The sequence below is a fragment of the Artemia sp. Qi Xiang Cuo genome, chromosome 4 (genome assembly GCF_049724085.1).
Source record: "Artemia sp. Qi Xiang Cuo chromosome 4, ASM4972408v1, whole genome shotgun sequence".
Taxonomy (NCBI): Eukaryota; Metazoa; Arthropoda; class Branchiopoda; order Anostraca; family Artemiidae; genus Artemia; species Artemia sp. Qi Xiang Cuo.
Window position 1 is genome coordinate 87,726,390 of NC_142797.1, and position 21,838 is coordinate 87,748,227.

The window sequence follows — 21,838 nt, forward strand, 5'->3', positions numbered from 1 at the left end:
CTGATTCTTTATTACAACTCCAGTTTTTATGGTAAAAAAAAAAATACCTACTAAAACCCCGCGCAGTTATAACTCGAGAGGATGCCAGCTTAATATGAAAATTGAAAGGGAAAGGGCTGGCAAGGCGTAGTATTTGAATGGCAAGTACCGTGTTCACAGGAAAAAATTTAAATCCGAGGGCAGATAAAATATGAAAAAAAACTACCTAACAAATGAATATAGCGCCTTTATAATTTAGAGAAAATTTAGAATAGTTTTAGGCTGATGGAAAATTGGAACGAATTGAAATTGATCTAGATCGTAATGGGGCTACCTACTACTACTGCTACTAACAACGAGTGAAGCGTTGAGGAGGGGACAGCCCCTTTCATATACGGAATAATTTCTGTTCGTTTTAAGTTTTAATGGTGCTCCTTACTTTCTAACGAAAAAACTTGTTTTTTCTTATTTAATAGCCCTATAAAGCGGGATTGAACCAAATTTTTCCATACAGCCTACTGTTTGAAATAAGTCAGTCAGCCGGGTACCCAGAACAATCCGTAGGCAATTTCTCTGGAAAACATCTACCAAATCTTCTTCCGCTTTTCGGAGCGCCCATGCTTCAGAGCCATATTTGACCACTGTCATCACTGTAGCTTTTAATATTTTAATCTCTGTTTGCAGACTTATCTTCCTATTCTTCTATTTTTTTTTTCTGTGAAAAAACACCCTGAACCATGGCTATTCTACATTTAACTACATTAATCTTCAATGCTCCCACTGTCTTTACTAATAACACTATCAAATCACCTGATCAATATTTTGTTACCCAACGTCACCTTTTCATCTTCACTTATTCCGAGCCCTAGTGGCTCATTCTTCTTAACATTAATTTTAAACCTATTCTAGCACCCTGAAATCGCAAAACATTTAAAAGTTTATTAATTTTGCTGACATTTTCATCAAGGATGCTTAAATCATAATCTAGGTCCAGGAGAGTTTTTTCTCCCCATTTGATACGGTGGTCTCCCGTTGCCTTTCCTATGCTCCTTAAGACAAGGTCCATCAAAATGACCCATATAAAGGGGATAGAACACAACCCTGCTTAAATCCTGATTTAATACAAAACCAACTGCTAACCTCATTTCCTACTTTAACCGCAGCAGTATTATTCTCGTACATATTACTAATCACTTTAATTTATTTGTCTGGTATACCATACAAGGATAAGACCTTTGCTTAAGCTCTTCTATCAGTAGAATCGAACGCGTGCTCATAATCTATAAAACTGAGGACAAAAGCTGTTTAACGGCTAATTATTAACCATTATTAAACTCAATTATTAACCTAAGATTGATAATTTGGTCGACACATCCTCTACCTTTTTTGAAACCACACTGCTCTTCTCTTAAAACTTTGTCTACAGCATCACTCAGTCTGAATAGTATTATACTAATAAGTAATTTGCCACCTACAGAGATCAGGCTATTGCCTTATTAGTTACCCCGCTCACTCTTATCACCTTTCTTATTCAGTGGTTTAATTGAGGTTTCCTTAAAATTGCTAGGTAGTTTTTCTTTTCGTAAAATCATAGTCATAATATTCAGTAACTTACTTTTAATTTCATAGCCACTATATTTAAGAAACTAGTTTACCACACTATCAGAACCTGGGGCCTTATTTTTTTTTTTTAAATCTTTTAGTACCGTCGCTAATTCTTCCTCACAAAAACAAATCTGGCTTCAGAACCAAGGTATCACAAACTTTTTCATTTTCCTCTATATCTTGTCCTGCAGCTCTATCTCGGTTTAACACATTCTCAAAATGTTCTGCCCATCTCTCTTTAACTCTTTACTTATCACTAATTGTGGCCCCGTTCCTATCTTTAACTGGGACAAGCCCGGATTAGAATACTCCCTCTCACTTTATTAACATGCCAATACAATATTTTACTGTTATGCCGTCTACTAGCTGCATCTTCCAGATCCTCAGTAATTTTATCCATGACCTCCACTTCACACCTCCTTATTTCATATTTTAATGCTTTCTCCACTTTCTTTACATTTTTTGTGTTTTCATATGATCAATCACTCAGAAAATTCTTGTACAAGATCCTTCTCCTCTCTATTAAACATAAAGCTTTTTCACTAATATTCCTAGCTGCACTGTTAGCTTTCTTCCCTGAGAAACCATCAGCAACTTCATAAATAGTTTTTCTAAAATTATTCCAACCATCTTCCACATTAATAAACAACAAATTTTCCATATAGTCAAATTTTAAACTCTTAACTATAATATTCAGCTGTTCCTGGTTAGTTTCTTTCAAATTCTCATACTGGAGCTTACCAACATCATAACGTCCCGGGAGGTAGTTACCCTTCCGAAATTTTAGCTTTAAACTAACCCTCGACACTACTAGATGGTGATCTTTACTTTTAACATCAATAAAAATACTCTTATATACCCTAGTATCTTGTATTGATCCTGCAAGACTTCGGTTTACTATAACATAATCAATAAGGTTTGCTGTCTTATCATCACGTGAATACCATGTTAACTTATGGGCCATTTTATGACCAAACACCGTATTGGAAATAACTAATTTATTATACCTACAAAATTGCAAAAATCTGTAGCCATTACTGTTTTCTTCTCCTATACCAAATTTACCTAGGCTAGGATACCATTTATTCCTATTTCTATCGACCAGGGCGTTAAAATCTTCTGGTAAAAACATCATATTTCTACCTGGGATCCTGTGCATTTGCTCCTGCAACTGTAAGTAAAATTCATCTGAGTCACTAGTATCTCCGTCAGTCGGCCCTACAGGGGCATATACTACTATAACTATTAACCTGAACTTTTTGGTCATAAAATGAGCAATTAATATTCTATTCCTAATACCTTCCCAGCCTAAACAAGACTTAGTAGATTCCTTATTCATCATGACACCTACTCCCTGTCTATGTACCCCATCGTTCCTGCCTGAGTAAACAAATTCTATATCACCAAATTTCATGCTTCCTACCCCTGAGATTTGAGTTTCTGAAACTCCTAATAAGTCCAGATCAAATCGTCTGAATTCGCCAGTCAAAAGGTTGATACGATAGTCATTTTTAAACGTGGTAGCATTCCAAGTTCCAATTGTCATGTTCTTTAAATCATTGAAATTATTTTGGCCCCAGGAAAAGGGATGATCCCAGATACTAGTGCAGGACGGGGATCACATATCTTCTGAAGTCTATACCGAAGGGCTTAAGCCGGCTTAGAACCGGAGAGCAAGAAGTCCCTGGGACCCTTAGTAGGAATGGAGGCTTTGTGCAATCCTGGGCTCATCTTGGTCATAACATGGTTTTCAGCACTTGGCGATGCTCTTCTATCAACAAGAGTCAAAATCCTGCGAATAATTCACAAACAATTAAAATACAACCAGTCTTATTGAAGTAAGGACTATAATAAGAGAAAGAAAGAGAGAGAAAGAGAGAGAGAGAGAGAGAGAGAGAGAGAGAGAGAGAGAGAGAGAGAGAGAGAGAGAGAGAGAGAGATAGAGAGAGATAGAGACTACCTTGTTTCCTACAAGCCACCCACTAGGATTGGCAGCAAGACGGGCTTCCACCTTCTCTAGTAATGGCAAAACCGAAGCCAATATATCAGGAATTAATGATTTTCTTCTGGCTCCGTCCTTTTCTCGTAAAGGGTTTACTGCTCTTGTTGCTGAAACAGTTAATGATAACGTAATAAGCTTTTAATTTAGCTATACAGAGAATAAAATTGAATTATGCCTCTCAGAGTCAATGCAGACTCATATTTTTTTTCCTGCCATTTTGTATAAAACCTATGGTCGCAACAACTTAAGACAGGCTCATTTTAATAGGTAACTGAAATTTCTTAGGCTCTTTTTAAGGATTAAAAGTGATTGGAAGGCAACCAGATCCCTTATGGGCTCTTTTATGCTGCTTCATACCTCTCTAGCTACCAAAAGCTTCAGCTCAAACTTTTCATGTTACGAGTTCACACAAAATTGTCAAAAGTTCCACAGAAAAAGTATTTAAGGGGACAATTTCCCAAGCATCACCAGGGGTCAACGGCCTCGAATTACGCTATTGGTTCATTCTTCATTTTTCCATTTTAGCAGAAAAAATAGGTATTGTTCACATTTTGAAACCAAAATAACGCGAAGATTTTGAACCTATAGACTTGAATACAAAATAGGATCAGAACCCCTATCCGTAAATCGTGTATATCTGTTGTGGAAAGGTCGTTATATTTCACCTTGTTTAAACTACAATCACCCTGGGATTTCCAGTTTCGCTGCAAAAATAAGATATGTCCCAGCAGCGATCATTTGTATTGCAAAAACGAACTAAGCCATGACTCGGTGCAAAAATGAGCTCCAGTCCTGGCTCAGTAGAAAAATAAAATAAACTGCAAAAGTCAGTGCAAAACGGGCCAAGTTCGGGTTCATTGCAGAAATGAGCAAGGCTGTGTATGGATTTGATGAAAAACAAGCCAAGTACAGACTCAGTAAAGAAAAAAGCCCAAATCTTGATTCTGTTCAAATCAAGTATTTTGTCAGGGTTGCAGCAGTAGCTGCAACCTAATAAAGAGCGAACCACATCTCGTAGTAACTAAAAGCTAAAATACGCGTTTTGAAAAAAACTGCCCAGTGAAAAAAATGCCATCTGACACTGATTCAGGAATGGAAACTATTATTTCAGTTCGTCTTAAAAGTAAAAGTTTACTGCGAAAAGAAATTTATGGTGTCTTCGATAAAAAGCCTGAAACCCCTTTAAAATGGCATCAGATCAAAATGAAAAGTGTACAATTGGAATCAGTATGGTCGAAAACCTTAAACAGCGAAATTACCGTCCCCCACCTTGAACAACAAGGAAAATCCGCATCGGTAGCACTGATCTATCTCTCGTTTTTTTTTCTAGGCCTAGCGGGTTACTAGAGCACCATAGAGAAATTCTTAAAGGCTCGTTCAAAAGCTACTTCTCATATTCATGTGTTTTTTTTATAAATTCCACCATCTGCGAGTGCCATGTGGCACTAAAATGGCATTTTTGTGCCATTCCTCAAGAGGTGGCGTTAGCGGGCTACCAAAACATCGTAGACAGATTTTTTATAGCTCAAATAAAAGACATTGTTCATGTCTACGTTCTTCCTATAAATTCCACCATCTTCAAGTTCCAAATGGCACTAAAAACAGCACTTTTTGTGCCATGTCTCAAGTGGAAAAGCTGGGGCTATTGGGCTAGCAGAAATTTTAAGAGTTATATTTAATCACTCATTTGAAAGCTATTGCGCATATCTACCTTTTTTTTTTATCATTTCTACCATTCGTAAGTGTGACTTATAGTACTGAAAACAACACTTTTGGTGCCACTTCTTGAGTTGAAAAGCTCTGAAGTACAAAACAGGTACTATTGTAATAGTTATGTTCCAGAACCCTTAACTGGAGGTTTAGAAACCGTACACTTCACCTCCCAGCCCCCTTAGTAAGTTTCATAAATTGTCTGCTCACCAGTAAGCTACTGCAACATTACCATTCTACCACACAATCATAGATAGATGTTCAATGGCTCAATTAAAAGCTATTGCTATTATATTATTAGGTTTTTACAAATTCTACCATTTGTTAGATTTTAGAGATTTTAATGTTAACTAGATTCTTGGGAAGATTTGCATTGAACTCTTTGTCATGACTGAAGCAGTAGCTGCAACCTAGTAAAGAGTAACTAAAAGTTAAAAACCGTTAAAACGGTCTTTTTTTCTTCTTCTGTTTTACAGGCCTAGCGGGCTACTAGAAAACCATAGAGAGGTTTTTAAGAGCTCATTTAAAATTTATTTGTCATAAGTACGTGGTTTACACAAATTCTGTCACCTGAAAGTGCTATATGGCACGAAAAAAGGCATTTTTTATGCCATTTCTCAAAGGGTGGGGCTAGCGGGCTACCAGAACATCATAGATAGATTTGTGATAGCTCATATAAAAAATATTGCTCATATTTACGTTCTTCCTATAAATTCCACCATCTGCAAGTTTCAATTGGCACTAAGAACGGTGCTTTTGGTGCCATGTCTCAAGTGGAAAATCTGGGACTAGTGGGCTACCAGAACTTTTTAGAGTGATTCATAATGGATAATTTAAAAACTTTTCCTCATATCTACGTGCTTTTTATCAATTCTACCATTTTTAAGTGAGATATAGCACTGAAAACAACATATTTTGTGCCACTTCTTAAGTGGAAAATCTTGGAAGTATAAAACGGTATCATTTTAATAATTATGGCCCAAAACCCTTAACATGAGATTTGTAAGAACACCGCCCGCATGTTCCTCATCCAGGCTCCCTTAAAAAGCTACGCAATTATAGTCCTAGAAACACCAATATATTAAAATACATTGTTACTGGCGTGGTTCTGTTAGTACAGTGATGGACTTAAAATTAGATTATCATGCGTTCGATTCCTGCTTGGATTTTTTTTTCTATCACGGTTTGTCCCTTCTTATGATTACTTTTCAGGTAATCCACTGTTTTTGCAAATGTGATGCTCTCATTTTTCAAAGCAAACCCCAGGAAGGCTCATTTTAAACCTATTACTCATATCTACGTGCTTTTTATCAATTTTACCATCCACAAGTGTCATCTAGCATTAAAAACGGCATTTTTGGTGCTTCTTCTTAAGTGGAAGAGTTTGAAAGCATAAAACGGTACCATTGCAATAATTATGTTCCAAAGCCCTTAACTTGAGGTCTATAAGAACCCCTCATGTATACTTCCCCTCTAAACCCTCTTAGTAAGTTTCAAAAATCACCTCTCATCTTAAAAGAAAAAGATTATTGCGAAAACAAATTAACTAAAACTGAAACTCAAAACCATCAACAGTTCTGAATTGAACCTTCAAACTTTACTCTGAGATGAAGCCTGTATGCTAGTTGTTACGGCAGTAATTGAGGGGAAGGAACGTCCTTGCCCCCTTATTTTTTTGCTCCTGTCTAAGTATTGAAAACACACCTTTTTGGAAAAGGCACTTTTTCATTTGAAAAAAATGGGGAGAAACAACTGAAAGTGCACTTTATGGGAATGTACTATCAAGTCAAACTTATAAAGAAAGTGATTAGGTATAAAAATAAGCTTTTAAATGAGCCCTTAAACAGCTCTCTTTTGTTACAGTAGCCTTCTAGTTTCTACTAGTCAGTAGGTAATTTATAAAGCTCTGTCTTCATTATTGCTTTTCCAGGTGAAGTCAACGGAGTAAAAACAGCTTTTTGTTCATAGAAAAACGAACTTTCCTGAAAAACATGCATTGTTTTGTAAAGTATGGATAATTAGCTTTTTGTTATAAACTGGAAGTTTTTCGTAGCTGTCAAGGTGCTCTGCAGTATTTTCTAGAGGTGTCTTATCTTCCCTAGATCGGTGATGGTTAGAAATTATATTAAAAAAAGTTTTCGACTGAAACTAAGGAGTGACACTAAAACTTTAAACGAAGAGAAATTATTCTGTATAATAGGCAGCGCAATAGCGCTGCCTAAGTAAAGAAAGATGTTGGCACAATGTATTATTATTTTTTTTCCATAACCGGGCATTTCGTATCGAAGGAGTTGTCGCAGAAACTTTGAAAAGGGCTCATTCTATTGGAAATTGGAGTGGCTAGTGCTCTTTTTAATAATCGAAAGTGATTGGGGGGCAACTAGCCCCCCCACGCCCATCATTCCCCCAAACACATCCAATCAAAATTTTGAGATAGCCATTTTGTTCAGCGTAGTTGATTTCCAGATAAAAAATATGTTTTTGAGGAGGACACTCCCCCACAACCCTTAGGGCAAGTGTTTTAAGTTATGCCCTGAGCGCATATAAGAACGATGTTGGCACAATGTATTATTTATTATTTTTTTTCCTTTAGAGCAGGGCGCTTTGTATCGAAGAAGTTGTCGTAGAAACTTCAAAAAGGGCTCATTCAATTGTAAATTGGAGAAGCTTGTGCCCTTTTTAATAGTCGAAAGTAATTGGAAGGCAACTAACACCCCTTTAACGCCCACCATTCCCCGAAACAAATCCAATAAAAATTTTGAGAAAGCCATTTTGTTCAGCGTAGTTGATTTCCAAATATAAATTATGTTTTTGAGGAGGAAACTTCCCCACAGCCTTCAGGGCAAGGGTTGTAAGTTATGCCCTGAGAGCGTATAAGATTTTTTTCATTACAGAAGGCGTTGTCGTAGAAACCTCAGTAAAGGCTCATTCGATTAAAAATTCAAAGGGGTAGTGCCTTTTTTAATAGTCGGAAGTGATTGGAGAGCAACTAGCTCCCCTCTCATGCCCACCTTTTCCCAAAACACATCCAATCAAAATTTTGGGATAGCCATTTTATTCAACGCAGTTTTAAGTTCTGGAAACTATGTCTTTGAGGATGACAACCCTCCAAAAGCCCTCAGGAGAAGGGTTGTAAGTTATGCCCTGGGGGCATATAAGGTTTTTATAGAACGCATTGTCGTAGAAACTTCAAAAAGGGTTCATTCGATTGGAAATTGGAATGGTTAGTGCCCTTTTTAATAGTCAAAAGTAATTGGAAGGCCACTAACACACCCTCCACGCCCACCATTTTCCCAAACACGTCCAATCAAAATTTTGAGACAGCCATTTTGTTCCACGTTGTTTAAAGTTCAGGAAATTATACTTTTGAGCAGGACACTCCCCCCACAGTCTTCAGGGCAAGGGTTATAAATTATGCCCTGGGGGCATATAAGTTTTTATTAAAATCTTAGTTGTAGATACTTCAAAAAGGGCTCATTCGATTGGAATTTCAAAGGTCTAGTGCCCTTTTTAATAGTCGAAAGTGATTTGAGGGCAACTAACCCCCCTCTAACGCCCACCTTATCCCCAATCACATCCAGTCAAAAATTTTAGATAGCCATTTTGTTCAGAGTAGTAGATTTCCAGATAAAAATTATGTTTTTGAGGAGGGAACTCCCCCAGAGCCCTCAAGGCAAGTGTTGTAAGGTATACCCTGGGGGCATATAAGGTTTTTATAGAACAGTTGTCATAGAAACTTCAAAAAGGGCTCATTCGATTGGAAATTGAAATGGCTAGTGCCCTTTTTAATAGTTGAAAGTGATTGGAAGGCCACTAACACCCCTCCCCCCACCATTTCCCCAAACATATCCAATCAAAATTTTGAGATAGCCATTTTGTTTCACGCAGTTTAAAGTTCAAGAAATTACACCCTTGAGCAGGACACAACCCCCCCCCCCCCACAGTCTTCAGGGCGAGAGTTATAAGTTCTGCCCTGGGGCATATAAGGTTTTTATTGAAAGCTTTGTCGTAGAAACTTGAAAAAGGTTCATTCGATTGTAAATTCAAAGGGTTAGTGCCCTTTTTAATTGTCGAAAGTGATTCGAGGACAACTAACCCCACTCTCACGCCCACCTTTTCCTCAAACACATCCAATCAAAATTTTTAGATAGCCATTTTGTTTCACGCAGTTTAAAGTTCAGAAAATTGTACCTTTGAGCAGAAAACTCCCCCCACAGTCTTCAGGGCAAGGGTTATAATTTATGCCCTGGGGGCATATAAGTTTTTATTGAAATCTTTGTCGTAGAAACTTAAAAAAGAGACATTTCGATTTGAAATTCAAAGGGCTAGTGCCCTTTTTAATAGTCGAAAGGGACTTAAGGGCAACTACTGCCCCTCTCACGCCCACCTTTTCCCCAAACACATCCAATCAAAATTTTTAGATAGCTATTTTGTTCAACGTTGTTGAAAACTTTGGAAATTAGGTCTTTAAGAATGACAACCCCTCCCCCTAAAACCCTCAGGGCAAGGGTTGTAAGTTATGCCCTAGGGGCATGTCAGGTTTTCATAGAAATCTATGTTGTAAAAACATCAAAAAGGGCTAATTCAATTGAAAATTGAAAGGGCTAATGCCTTTTTAATAGTCGAAAGTGATTGGAATGAAACTAACACCCCTTCCATGCCCACCATTTCCCCAAAAACATCCAATCAAAATTTTGAGATAGCTATTTTGTTCAACGTAGTCAAAAGGTCTGGAAATTAGGTCTTTTAGGATGATAGCCTCTCAGAGCCCTCAGTGCAAGGGTTGTAAGTTATGCCCTGGGGGCATATAAGGTTTATATAGGAAGTTGTTGTAGAAATTTCAAAAAGGGCTCATTTGTTTGGAAATTGAAATTGCCCTTTTTAATAGTCGAAAGTGAGTGGAGAGTAATTGACCCGCCTCCCACACCCATCTTTGCCCGAAACACATGCAATCAAAGTTTAGAGATAGCCATTTTGTTCAACGTAGCTAAAAGTTCTGGAAATTATGTAATTGAGGATGACAAACCCCCCAGAGCCCCAGGGCGAAGGTTGTAAGTTATGCCCTGGGGACATATAAGGTTTTTATAGTGAGAGTTGTCGTATAAATTTCAAAAGGGGCTCATTCAATTTGGAATTGAGAGGGCTTGTGCCCTTTTTAATAGTCGAAAGTGATTGTAGGGTAACTAACCACCCTCTCACGTGCACCATTCCCCTAAACACATCCAATGGAAACTTTCAGATAGTCATTGTGTTCAACGTAGTAGAAAGTTCTGGAAATTAGGTCTTTGAGGGTGACCCCCCCCCCCACCCTCTGGGCAAGGGTTGTAAGTTATGCCCTGGGGGCATATAAGGTTTTTATTGAAAGCCCTTTTAATTTCCATAGCTGAAAGTGATTGGAGAGTGACTAACCATTTTCCCAAAAACATCCAATCAAAATTTTGAGATAGCCATTTTTTTTAACGTAGTTGAAAGTTCTGGAAATTATGTCTTAGAGGATGACAACCACCCTCACAGCCCTTAGGGTAAGGGTTGTAATTTATGCCCTGGGGGCATATAAGGTGTCTATAGAAAATGTTGTCGTAGAAACTCAAAAAGAGCTCATTCGATTGGAAATCGAAAGGCCTAGTGCCCTTTTAAATAGTCGAAAGTGATTTGAAGGCTTGACATTTTTATGGTAAAGATCGATGTGGGTATAATGTATGATTTTCTTTAAAAAAATACAAATGAATGTGCATTGTCAGTTTAATATACATATACTGATATTTAGTAATCAAAATGTTAATATTATTTGATTTATTAAAGTTATAAAAGAAAGAACATTTAAATTTTTTTTATTAAAGTGCAAATTATGTTCTGGCCTGGGGAAGGCATAGGGGTTTTGAACCCAAATAATGTTAATTTCTGTTCGGTTTTAGTTTGACTTGGTTATTTATTGTAATTTCTGGTCGTTTTGGGTTTCATTTATTTATCATTGCTGATTTGCAGTAGTTTCACGCTTCGTAGATTATTTGATTTTATTTTTTCTCATTTTTTGCTTAATGGAGTTCTTTACTTTTCTTTGAAATACTTATTTTGTGGGAAAAGTTTTTTTAATTAATAAATTTAAAAGATCATGGTGGCGGTTTTCCTACACCAAATTTTAATAAAAAACGAGCAAATATTAATTAAAAAAAAAAATCCAAGGGAAGTAAAGAGAGAAGTTGAAACTTGAAGCGGGAAAAAATTATTGCTTCACAACCTACCTAATATATATCAATAAAACTAGTAGAAATAAAACAACTAATTATGTTTCCTTTATTATTTTTCTAATTATTTTTCTAGGATTATAGAAAACTAGCGCTTTACTGAAAACACAAAATAGTATAGGAGTTTTGGTACAGTAAGAGCAAACCAATTATAGACACTTTTTACAGAATAAAAATAAACATTTTTAAGATTGTTGCTTTATTAATTTTTTTCGTTTAATTGGTATCACTTCTGCACAATGACTCAGTTCAATGACTGGCTTTGGTTTTGGTTGTGAAAAGGACATGTCATGATTAGCTTGTAGACAAGTTCGAAGTAAAGCCATCTTGATAGTATTAGGACTATAGACTAGGTTTAGAATTTGTATCATAGCTTGATATTCACTGTTGTATAGAGAGAAATAACCAGATTTCCAGAGTCCATACTACGTCTTATTTGATCTTCATTTCAAGTAATATTAAAGCATATTGCCTACAATTCAAGATTATATATTACTCACTATTGGTATTATAGCTGGTCAGACAAAAATGCTACCTGATAAATCAGTCCAATATTTCTGTATGCTGTTCAATGACTTTGTGGCTATTAAAAATTACTTAATTTTACGCTTATGTTTTTAAGATAATTTTAATTGTATACTGAAAGTTACCTACGTCACAAATGGTGTAAGACTATGAAAAGCTTTACAGATTAATTTATCGTTGTCAGGCTGCATACAAATTTTTGACTCCCAAATCAATATTCCTGTTTTTATGCTTTACTTTTGTGTTTTCAGTAAAGCGCTAGTATTCTATAATCCTAGAAACACAAATAATTAAAATTAGTTGTTTTATTTGTACTAGTTTTATTAATGTATATTAGATAGGCTATGAAGTAATAATTTTTGTCCGTTTTAAGTTTCAACTTCGCTATTTGCTTCCCTATGAAAAACTTTGCTTTTTTAAATTAATCGTTACAAAAATGAGCTAATACCTGACTTTGTTCCCAACAAACTTTGTTGAGGATAGTTCTGATTCGCTGCATAAAAAAAAAGAAAAAAAAATCCAGTTGTTCTTAGTTTAAAAACAACTTGATTCCTTACTTAAGTCAAACGGGCCAATTCCTGATTCAGTGCAAAGACATGCTGGATTTTGATGCGGTTCATGAATAAGCCTGTCCCCCAAATCTGTTTGATTAAAAATCTCTCGCCCCATCTAACTGAAATTTTCCAAAAGGAAGATAGTTAAAACTTTCATTGTATGTTAAGATTATTGTCATAAAATTTAGATTGCAGTCCAATGTATTTGGTCTGAAGCAGAAAAAAAGTATTCAAAGTATAGAAAATTTACGCCTGAGCAAAACTTTAAAACGTCAGTTGGTATTTCTTAAGTAATCATTTTAATTTGTCGAAGCAATCGTTTGAATCAATCGCAAATTAATAAACGAAGCAATCACAAATTAACGAACGATTTGTCACTTGACTTTCCATAAAGTTGGATGGAATAGCCTTAAAAAGAAGAAAATATTATAGAATAACATTTGATTTTCAGTTGTTGTGAAGTCTAAAGCTTCAAAACTTTCTGAGACATAATACGAAAAACTGTGGGAACTATTGAAGCAACTAACTAAAGATAACGATCATCATCTTTATCATCAATTAGTAAGTACAAAATTCCATCAGCAAAGTTTGGAGCTTGTCACGAGTGAATTGAATTTTTATGCTTACTCCAAATATGTAAAGTTCATTAAGTTTACTGTAGCTCATCAAACAATAGGATTCCGTGAAAATTGGCACGATTTTAGAAAAAGAGCCACCCCTCTACCCCACCCCCACCCAAAAAAAAGGAAAAAAGTAAATAAATATTAATGAAAATCCCACTATCAGATTCAGTTTATCAGAGAGCCCTATTGATAACAATTTATTTAAACCCTCTTTACATACGCAAAATGCACTTTGAGGAATAAAAAAAATACAGAAAAATAAAATAAAAATAGAAACCGGTAAACATGAAAAAACTCACAAAAAAATATCTCGACTACTTAAGCAACACAATTGGAGCTAAACAATTCAGTGGAAAGTCGACAATTTTTCCTCGATGCCTACGGAACCTGTCCACAAGCTGATCCATTTTTGAAGAAATATCAAAAACGCCATATCTACTCGAAATGTACCGGTTGCAAGTCCAAAGTGGCAATTGCAGAAGATATTTGCAAAAGCGGAAGAGTAAAGATCGAATTTTCTTTCGCTCAGATAATGTGAAAAAGCTCCACAAAGGGACTAAGAAGAAGACATGCGGTGCCAAAAAAGCGTTGTAAAGTCTGCCCAGGGTTATTTTGTGAAACTGGCCTTTAACTCGAGCAAGCAGCCCGTACGATTTTCTAAGCTTTCCTTTCAACAACAAGATAACAAGTGTTTTGGTATTTTTAACATTTGCTACTAAGAGGAGACCTAAATAATTTAGAGAGGACGGTGCATAAATTGTTTCTGGGCCAACATTGATAGTAACGCAAGGTTGTTGAGACGAAACGTAGACGAGAAGCTCAGTTTTAGAGGATACGACTTGAAGCCCAATCTCATTAAAATCAGAGCAAACTGTATTTTGGAGAACCTGGATATCATCTGATAAAAAAATTATATCATATGCGTAACAAAGGTGGCTGACATCACTGTGGGACTCAATCAGAAATGGAGGAATATTCAGACAAACATTTCGGGGATTATATGAACCCCACAGTCCCTAGATCAAGGGCAGTTAATAATGCAAATTTTCAATTGCTTACGGGTAAGCTTTGTATTGAAACAAAAGGGTCAGGGGCTTGTTTGTAATTAAGTGTGTGATTGACTCGTAATCTTCAGGAATCAGTTTATAGGTCAAAAGGATCAAACATTTTGGCATGAGAGGTGCCCTTGATCAGTTCGGACCTTAAAGCCGTCAGCTTATGGGACAAAAGGTTCTATATATTTATTTCATTGCGCTATGGGGAACCCAATGCAGGAGAAAAGGGCCGGAACAAAGAGCCAAAATAAGGCCAAAAAATCTATTGCGGTTACTAATACTACTACTAAGGCTAAAGGTATGAAGGAAGAAATTTCAGAAGATTTCGAGGGAGACTTTGAATTAAGTCATAACACACTATGCATATGTAATGGCCGGCGTCAACACCCCCCCCGGAAAAAAATTGCAGAAAATATCCCCACAAAATACCCCCGCAGAAAACACCCCCAGAAAATACTCCCCCTCGGAAAATATCCCCCAGAAAATAACCCTGTGGAAAATACCCTCCCCCCGCGGAAAATACCCCCGCGTAAAATACCACCTTGGTAAATAGCACCTTTTTAAAACCAAGAGCCTCACGTAAATTCTCATTGAGGAAAATTCTTTCATTCTCAAATGGATTGGTAATGTAAATTCTCCTTTGTTCCGTCGAGTAATTGAAAGTGAAACCGCCTTTTTTTCGACTTGCAATTTTTTTGTTGATAACTCGACACAGTTCATGCATGTTATTGTATTCCATGTAGGGAATGTTAGCAATAGGGTACTCATTAGAGTCAAAAGTTTCCATTGCACCTTCATCACCGAATTCAAACGGTCGTATTTTTATTTCATATTTACGATCCTTTCTCAGGATGTCATAAGTATTTTTGAGAATACAGTCGACAAGAGCCACTTCATATGCACCGTCAAATGTGAAAAGGACATAAATGTGAAAAGTCGTATTTTTATTTCATATTTACGGTCCTTTCTCTGTATGTCATAGGTATTTTTGAGAATGCAGTTGACAAGAGCCACTTCATATACACCGTCAAATTTGACGGCAGGGGGGAGTTTTTTCCAAAAATCACTTGTCGTATTCAAGTCGTTGTAGAGAGGATCGGAAACGTTGGACACGAATGTTACATAGAAATCATTGGGCATTGTCAATATCTTCAACACCAATCTAAGAATCAAAATCAGAGTTGTATCCTAGCCACCGAACAAGTAACTATTTCTTACCCCTGCGAGTACGTGTCTTTAATATCTTTTCAATTTGTTAGATTTCACTAGCATTTTTAATTTTTTGCAATTCATAGTCATAAAAGCCGCGGAGAATCTCTTCATCTTCGGTATCACGCAGGTGATAAGATTTGGGCTTAGTGTCTAGGATTTTTGACGCTTTAAAAAGTTCAGTGGACCACAAGTAATTTCCCTTTTCAAAAACATTAGTTGTTCTATTAATTCGAACCGTATCACCAACATTGAATTTATTTTTCTTCTTGACTTTTGATTCATTGGAATATTGTTTAAGAAAGTTGTGTCAATTGTATCATGATCCGAATGATGAACTTCCGTTGGTGTTGAGTTGGACAATGATTGATGAGGTCGTTGATTATAAATCAACATGATTTTATCTAGATCATGAATAAAATCCGGCGTATTTTTCAATTTAAAATATCTTGAAAATAAAAGTCGAATAGTTCTTATGAATCGTTCGGCCAATGCAACCTTTATAGGACTGTGACTATGATAGAGCAGTGTACTATATTTCTCTAGTACTTTTGCAACATGAGGATTAACAAATTCGCTACCTAGATCCTTTTGAATTTTTTTATATTAATCTTGTTCGATAATTATTTAAATTGACCTAGAAAAGTAAACGACTCTATATTAACTAAATGTAATGTAATGTGAATAGAGAATAAAAACACTGATTAAAAGTAGAATGTACTTTTACGGCATATTGTGACGTCTTTGAAGTTCATCTAGAGTCAAGAGATCTGCTTGCATTATATCCAATGGGTAATAGGCTTTAGTTTTTCGATATTGATTGGCACGGAGTCTATGATTTCTATGCAGAGTGTAACTTGGTTCATTTTGTAGATAGTCTTGTACACTTTTACTGCGAACACCCGTGACTTTGAAAAGAGTTGTGGGGGAACTTAAACTCCCCGCCTCGCCAATATTTTCATAAGCACCTTTCAGAACTTCAGCCATTTTGAACGTCAACACGTTGTGTAACGTCCGCTACCCTTTTGTATACTGGCTGCTGGTGGTGGTGGTGGTGGTGGTGACGTTGAGTTGATACGTCTTCGCTTTTGTCTAGCCGTCAGTGTTGTGCTAGCATTTTCCAAAATTGATTTAAAATCTTCTTCTTCTTCTTCAAGTTCATATTTTAATGTTGATGATGATGATGATGCACGTTCATTTAATTTTTTAGAATTTTTCTATTTCCAATAAGAATTTTTTTGAAGTTTAATTTATTTAGAAATTTGTATAGACGATTGTCAAATGATAATAGTCCTTTACGATTTTTAACAATGTCATACATTAAATCAAGTAGATTATAGCTCTTGCCTTGAATTATAATCCTTTCCCCATTGCACTCAACTTGAATTTGATCGCTTTCCAAGAGATAGATTAGGAGTCATTTAAGTTTTTCAAGAAATTAGAGGGGCCTTAGATTTACAAATTTCAATAAAAATTAATACAAATAATCCGTCTTTAATTTTGTTACAGCAGTAGCAGCAGCAGCAGTAGACTATTGAGGAGATGATTCTTTTTTAAGATCAGCAGCAGTGGGCTTCGATCGATAGTGTTTGTCCACTCAGCGAAGTGCATCGTGAAGTAAAATAAGTTTTTTATCATCCTCAATAGTTTCATTGTCGAGGAATTTACTCAGATTGTTATCAAAGTGCTCGGCGGGTGAGAGATCGAGTTCTACTGGAGTCAATTAATAGGGTTTTGCAATTCTCACTAGAGAACAATATTTAAAAGTCATGCAATTGTTGGCTGTAAAAGTGTGAAAAAGCTACCGCCCGCCTGAAGCAGACGTTTCTTTTTAAAAATATTTACTTTCTTATTAGAGACCACTTTACTTACAAATGAACAATGTTTCTTTGCCTGTTGCTTAACTACTTCTGGCAGCGGAACATTACCCTCGGTTAAATTTAAACAAAGTTCAGATATTAGATTAATGAAATCATTGTCAATACCGTGTTTGAGTATTGCTTTTCTAAGCGGAGGTTTTGAAGTGCTTAGAACTGAAAACAAATGTGTATTTTCATGTAGTTTCTTCAGTGTCATGATAGCGACTAATAGGTCTTTTTCGTGTTCACAGGGAGGTATACTGTAATTTCATGGTCGAAAATATCTGTTACTACACGCAGATCCTCGGGTGTATTTTTATTAAGATCCAATATTATCTAGCCGTGGGGTTTATTAGTTGCCTGATTGTATGCTGAGAGCAGAAATTTAGGGGCTCCTGGATAGATTTGTTTATTGAGGGCTATTAGTGAGCTAGAATCACGAACAACTCTGTAGATGATATAGTAGGTACAGTTCAAAGCAAGTGTTCGCATACTTTTGCTCTGATGAAAGAGATTGTGTAGAACCAGAGTAACGGAAATCTGTTCATGATGAGAGCGAACAGTGAACAATAGCAGCATTTGCTGGGACCATTGTTCAATAGATTCAGCCAGATCGTCAATGATCAGCCAAGAGTTTGGTTCAATAATGTTGAAAAAATCCAGTCCCTGTTTGAACTGTATCTGCATCCATCCCAAGGTGGCGGCAGCAATTGCTTTTATTTTATTTTATGACTCCTGCGAAATACTATAGCAATAGTACATTTTTTTCGGCTTTTCCGCAAACATTTTATCACAATTTTTAATTATTTTAGTTAAGAGGTTTGTTTTCCCTGACATCGAGGGACCACACAGAAACGATCTAAACGGTTTTTTAAATTGATACATGTTCCTTTCAAAAGGTCCCCTGGACAACTAACTGTAAACCCTACTTGTGTAATTACTATATAATTTTTTTCCCTACTACTCTGGTCTTCAAGAAGACAAATACAAAGACAAAGAATCATATTTTTTCTTTTATTATTTTCACATAAAAAAAGTAAAAATAAATTTAAAAAAATACATTTTTTTAAATTTATTCATCATAAAAAATACAACAACATTTATATGGGCGTAGACAGAGAAAAAAAACACTTTTTTTTGCTTATAGAGAAAAAAAACAAAAAAAAACATTAAATTAGAGAGAGAGAGCACTTGAAAAAATACACTTTTTAAAATTTATTTATAATAAAAAAATAAAACAGCATTTACATAGGTACAGAGATAGAGAAAAACACTTTTTTTTTGTTTATAGAGAAAAAAATATTAAATTAGAGATGGCACTTGAAAAAAAAAAAAATCTGCTCTAAGTCCAAAAAAAAAAAGATAACTTTGGTGACGGAGCGCCCCCCGCGCTGGCGGCGGCCGGCCCCCCCCCAAAGGCCGCGAGGCCCCCTCCCCAAAGGTTTTTAGGAAATAATTTGCAGGACTTTATTTAAACCGAGACTTTCCCTGTGGGCAATACACTCGATCCGGTCTGAAGTTAAATAGTGTCCAATGGGGAGGGTGGTCACACCATCTTGACAAACATAGACCTTGTTGGAAATGGTACTCATGTCTATTTTATCTACATTTACATTATAGTTCCTTTAGTTCAATGAACGAATTGCCGACAATTTGGCTCGTGGACTTGCATTTTGAACAATACAATTCCTATAAATTTTGATGTCGAAATTCTTGTCCACATAGCGCGTGGGTACTCCTTTGCAACGTTTCTTGATTTCCTCGTCGTATGTCTGTATAAAGTACACCTTCGGACCTACAAACATACCACGGGAAATCAAGTCGCTACCCGTTTCAGATTTAAAAAATAAAAGCTGATTGGGCGCCCGACGTTTTACTAGCTGAGGGTAAAGATCACCACTCCAATTGGTGTAGTCCATCCGTGAACTGATAATTTCACCGTGCGCCAAATCATCAATTAGATTTGGTGTTTTTACTTTGAGCAGTAGAGAATCCGTGTCACCGTAGCAGACCTCTACTTGCCCCTTTTCCGCCCACCGTACCCAAGCCACATTGTAGTAGAATTCCAACATGAGCTTTTTTGAGATCTCCAAGAGAGCACTGCCTGCAGCAATATTTTTATTTAGGACAATGTGTCTTTTTTTCCTATTCAAAAGTACCATGTCCAGGCCAATGATTGTAAAGGAAGTGTAATTGGGATCGGCAATAATTCGAGCACATTGTTTTGGATCGGTCACGACGTCAAAACGATTCCTATCGCGAACACTCTCACACATTTTGCCGAAAGCCAAATTTAAAATGAGTATAAATTTCTTTTTCGGCTTTCGTCTGTGCTGCAGAATGTTTGCCGACAAAAGTGTCAACAAATGTTTTCAAATAAGGTTTTTGACTAAACTCGAGTGCTCGGTGAACCTTTATTACGTTGAAAACATTGTTGAACATCAATTTTAACGATACATGGTTTACAACTATGTTTTTTTTTCGCAGAAGGTCAGAAATAAGTTTTTGTTTTGAAGGTGCCCAATGCAATCCGTCCACTTCGACTAAACGCCTATTGCGATGACTCAAAGAGTCCTTAGTCACAGGTATATCGATGCATAGGAAAACAAAATTCTTTACTGAATTGTGAAGCTCGACTGGTATCTCTCCATCAATTTCAAAAAACCATCCAACCGGTCCATTCTCCTCAACACTGTCAATGTTTGGGAAATGGGGAGCTTGAGGGTCATTGAGCCATTTATAGTCGCCGCAAGGTAGTGCATAATGGGAATTGGCCGAGGGGTAGAGAGAATTCATATCGAGGAAAACTGCATTCGATTTTGTCCCCGTCTTCTCTCCTGTTGGATCGGTTTCCAAGATACGGTCTCCGTGAAAAACAAAACCCCCCCCTCATTGACCTCTCGATGAACAGATGCTGATCAATGTCGGTGATTAGCCCAATTTTTTCCCCACTGATTTTTAGGATAAGGTCCATCACTAGATGAGGCGAAGAATAATAATAACCCAAATCAAGATTAAATTCCTTATAGATTTTGTCCGTATTTCTAACACATAATGTCTAACAAGGTTAACACGTCACTCGACAAATACAGCTTGCAGTAGTCAAACCCATTTTTACACCCTCCCTCTGCCCAAACTTTTTTAGCAAAACTGTATTCCTCGGGGGTGCAACTACGATCGTGAAGACTGTCGTAAAACGATTCAATACAAGGAATAGTCTCCTCGGCAAATCTCGACATGGATCAATAATGATCATAAGGATAGATACCCTTGACCGTTATTAAATCAGATAAATCATTTGGAAATCGTTGCTTGAGAAGGGGAAAAGCATTGCAACCGTGATCGTTTTTCTTCAATTACATTATTTCACTCAATGAATTGGGGGAAAAGCTGTAGGAATATAAAAAATGAATTTTATTCGTGTACTCAACACCGGCTTCAATAAAGTTTCACATAAATTCCAAAACCAGCAACTATTCTTAGGAGTTAGTTCTGATTTTGTACGTAAAGCTGTCTATCACCCATGAATCATCATCATCCCCTGTTATGTTTCTTTGAAGATATGCCAATGCAGGTTGCACAAACTTCAGATCGTAGTTAGAGTTATGTATAAAAACCGGTAGAAAAAGTTGTTGTTTAATTTTTAAATTACGCGAATTGTGATCCCACCCCCAAAAGTTACTTTTTCCTATTGAATTGGGGTCAATAAGGTGATCGTGGTCCTGCACCGTGTTTTTTGGGGCTAAGGTACTCCTACACACCCAGCAAATTGTTCCCTTTTCCAACGCCAGTTGCTCTTTATCCGACAATATCATCGGATAATTGGTATAACGTAATCGTGAAATTGCCTTGTTTGCCGTTTTTATTAAAGAAACCAATAACTTTTCCATACTGCCCTCCTCGTCCATAGTCAAAAAAAAATCTTCAAATTTCATTTTATTGTTGGCGTCGCGACGGGCGTGCGCATAGGAACACGCAACTAGTTTGTGTTCCTTGACTATATTTGGCCTTGATGGGTCTGATACCTCAACCAGTCTTGTTTCACAGTCTAAAGACACTTTATCAGATTGAAAAAGAGGTTTTTGAAAATGTTTAAATTGTAAAATATCTTTGCCTTCTGCCGGCATTTCTATTCTTTGATTTCCATGAAGTTTGCAATGCCCCATGTGATCTGAAAACGTTCGCTCAGATCTAAATGAGGAAAGGCACATGGGGCAATAGAAGCATTCTCCAAATTTTCTGCCTTGAGATAGGAGTCGACTTATCGCAGTGACGGGGAAAAATGACCATAAGAATTTACATCTTTAGGGGGCTGGTAAATAATCCATACAAAATTTTTAACATTTTCCACCATCGGTGTCCTCACTGAATACAAAACCCCTTTTTTATTCGGCTTTTCCCCCATCTACAAATTCAGTGTCATACTGGAGAACAACCACCCCCACCCCAAGATTTTAATTTGCGTTTTCGCA

At 36.6% G+C, this 21,838-nt stretch overlaps 1 protein-coding gene across 1 annotated transcript in view; it reads right to left on the minus strand.

Annotated features, from left to right (window-relative positions):
- The window catches only part of LOC148953591 (putative glutathione S-transferase 5), a 43,761-nt gene that overhangs the window by 6,485 nt on the left and 15,438 nt on the right, over positions 1–21,838 (minus strand). The window contains exon 3 of the mRNA XM_089087750.1: positions 3,545–3,693. Coding sequence (XP_088943876.1) covers positions 3,545–3,693 — 149 coding nt within the window. The remainder of the gene's footprint in view (positions 1–3,544; positions 3,694–21,838) is intronic.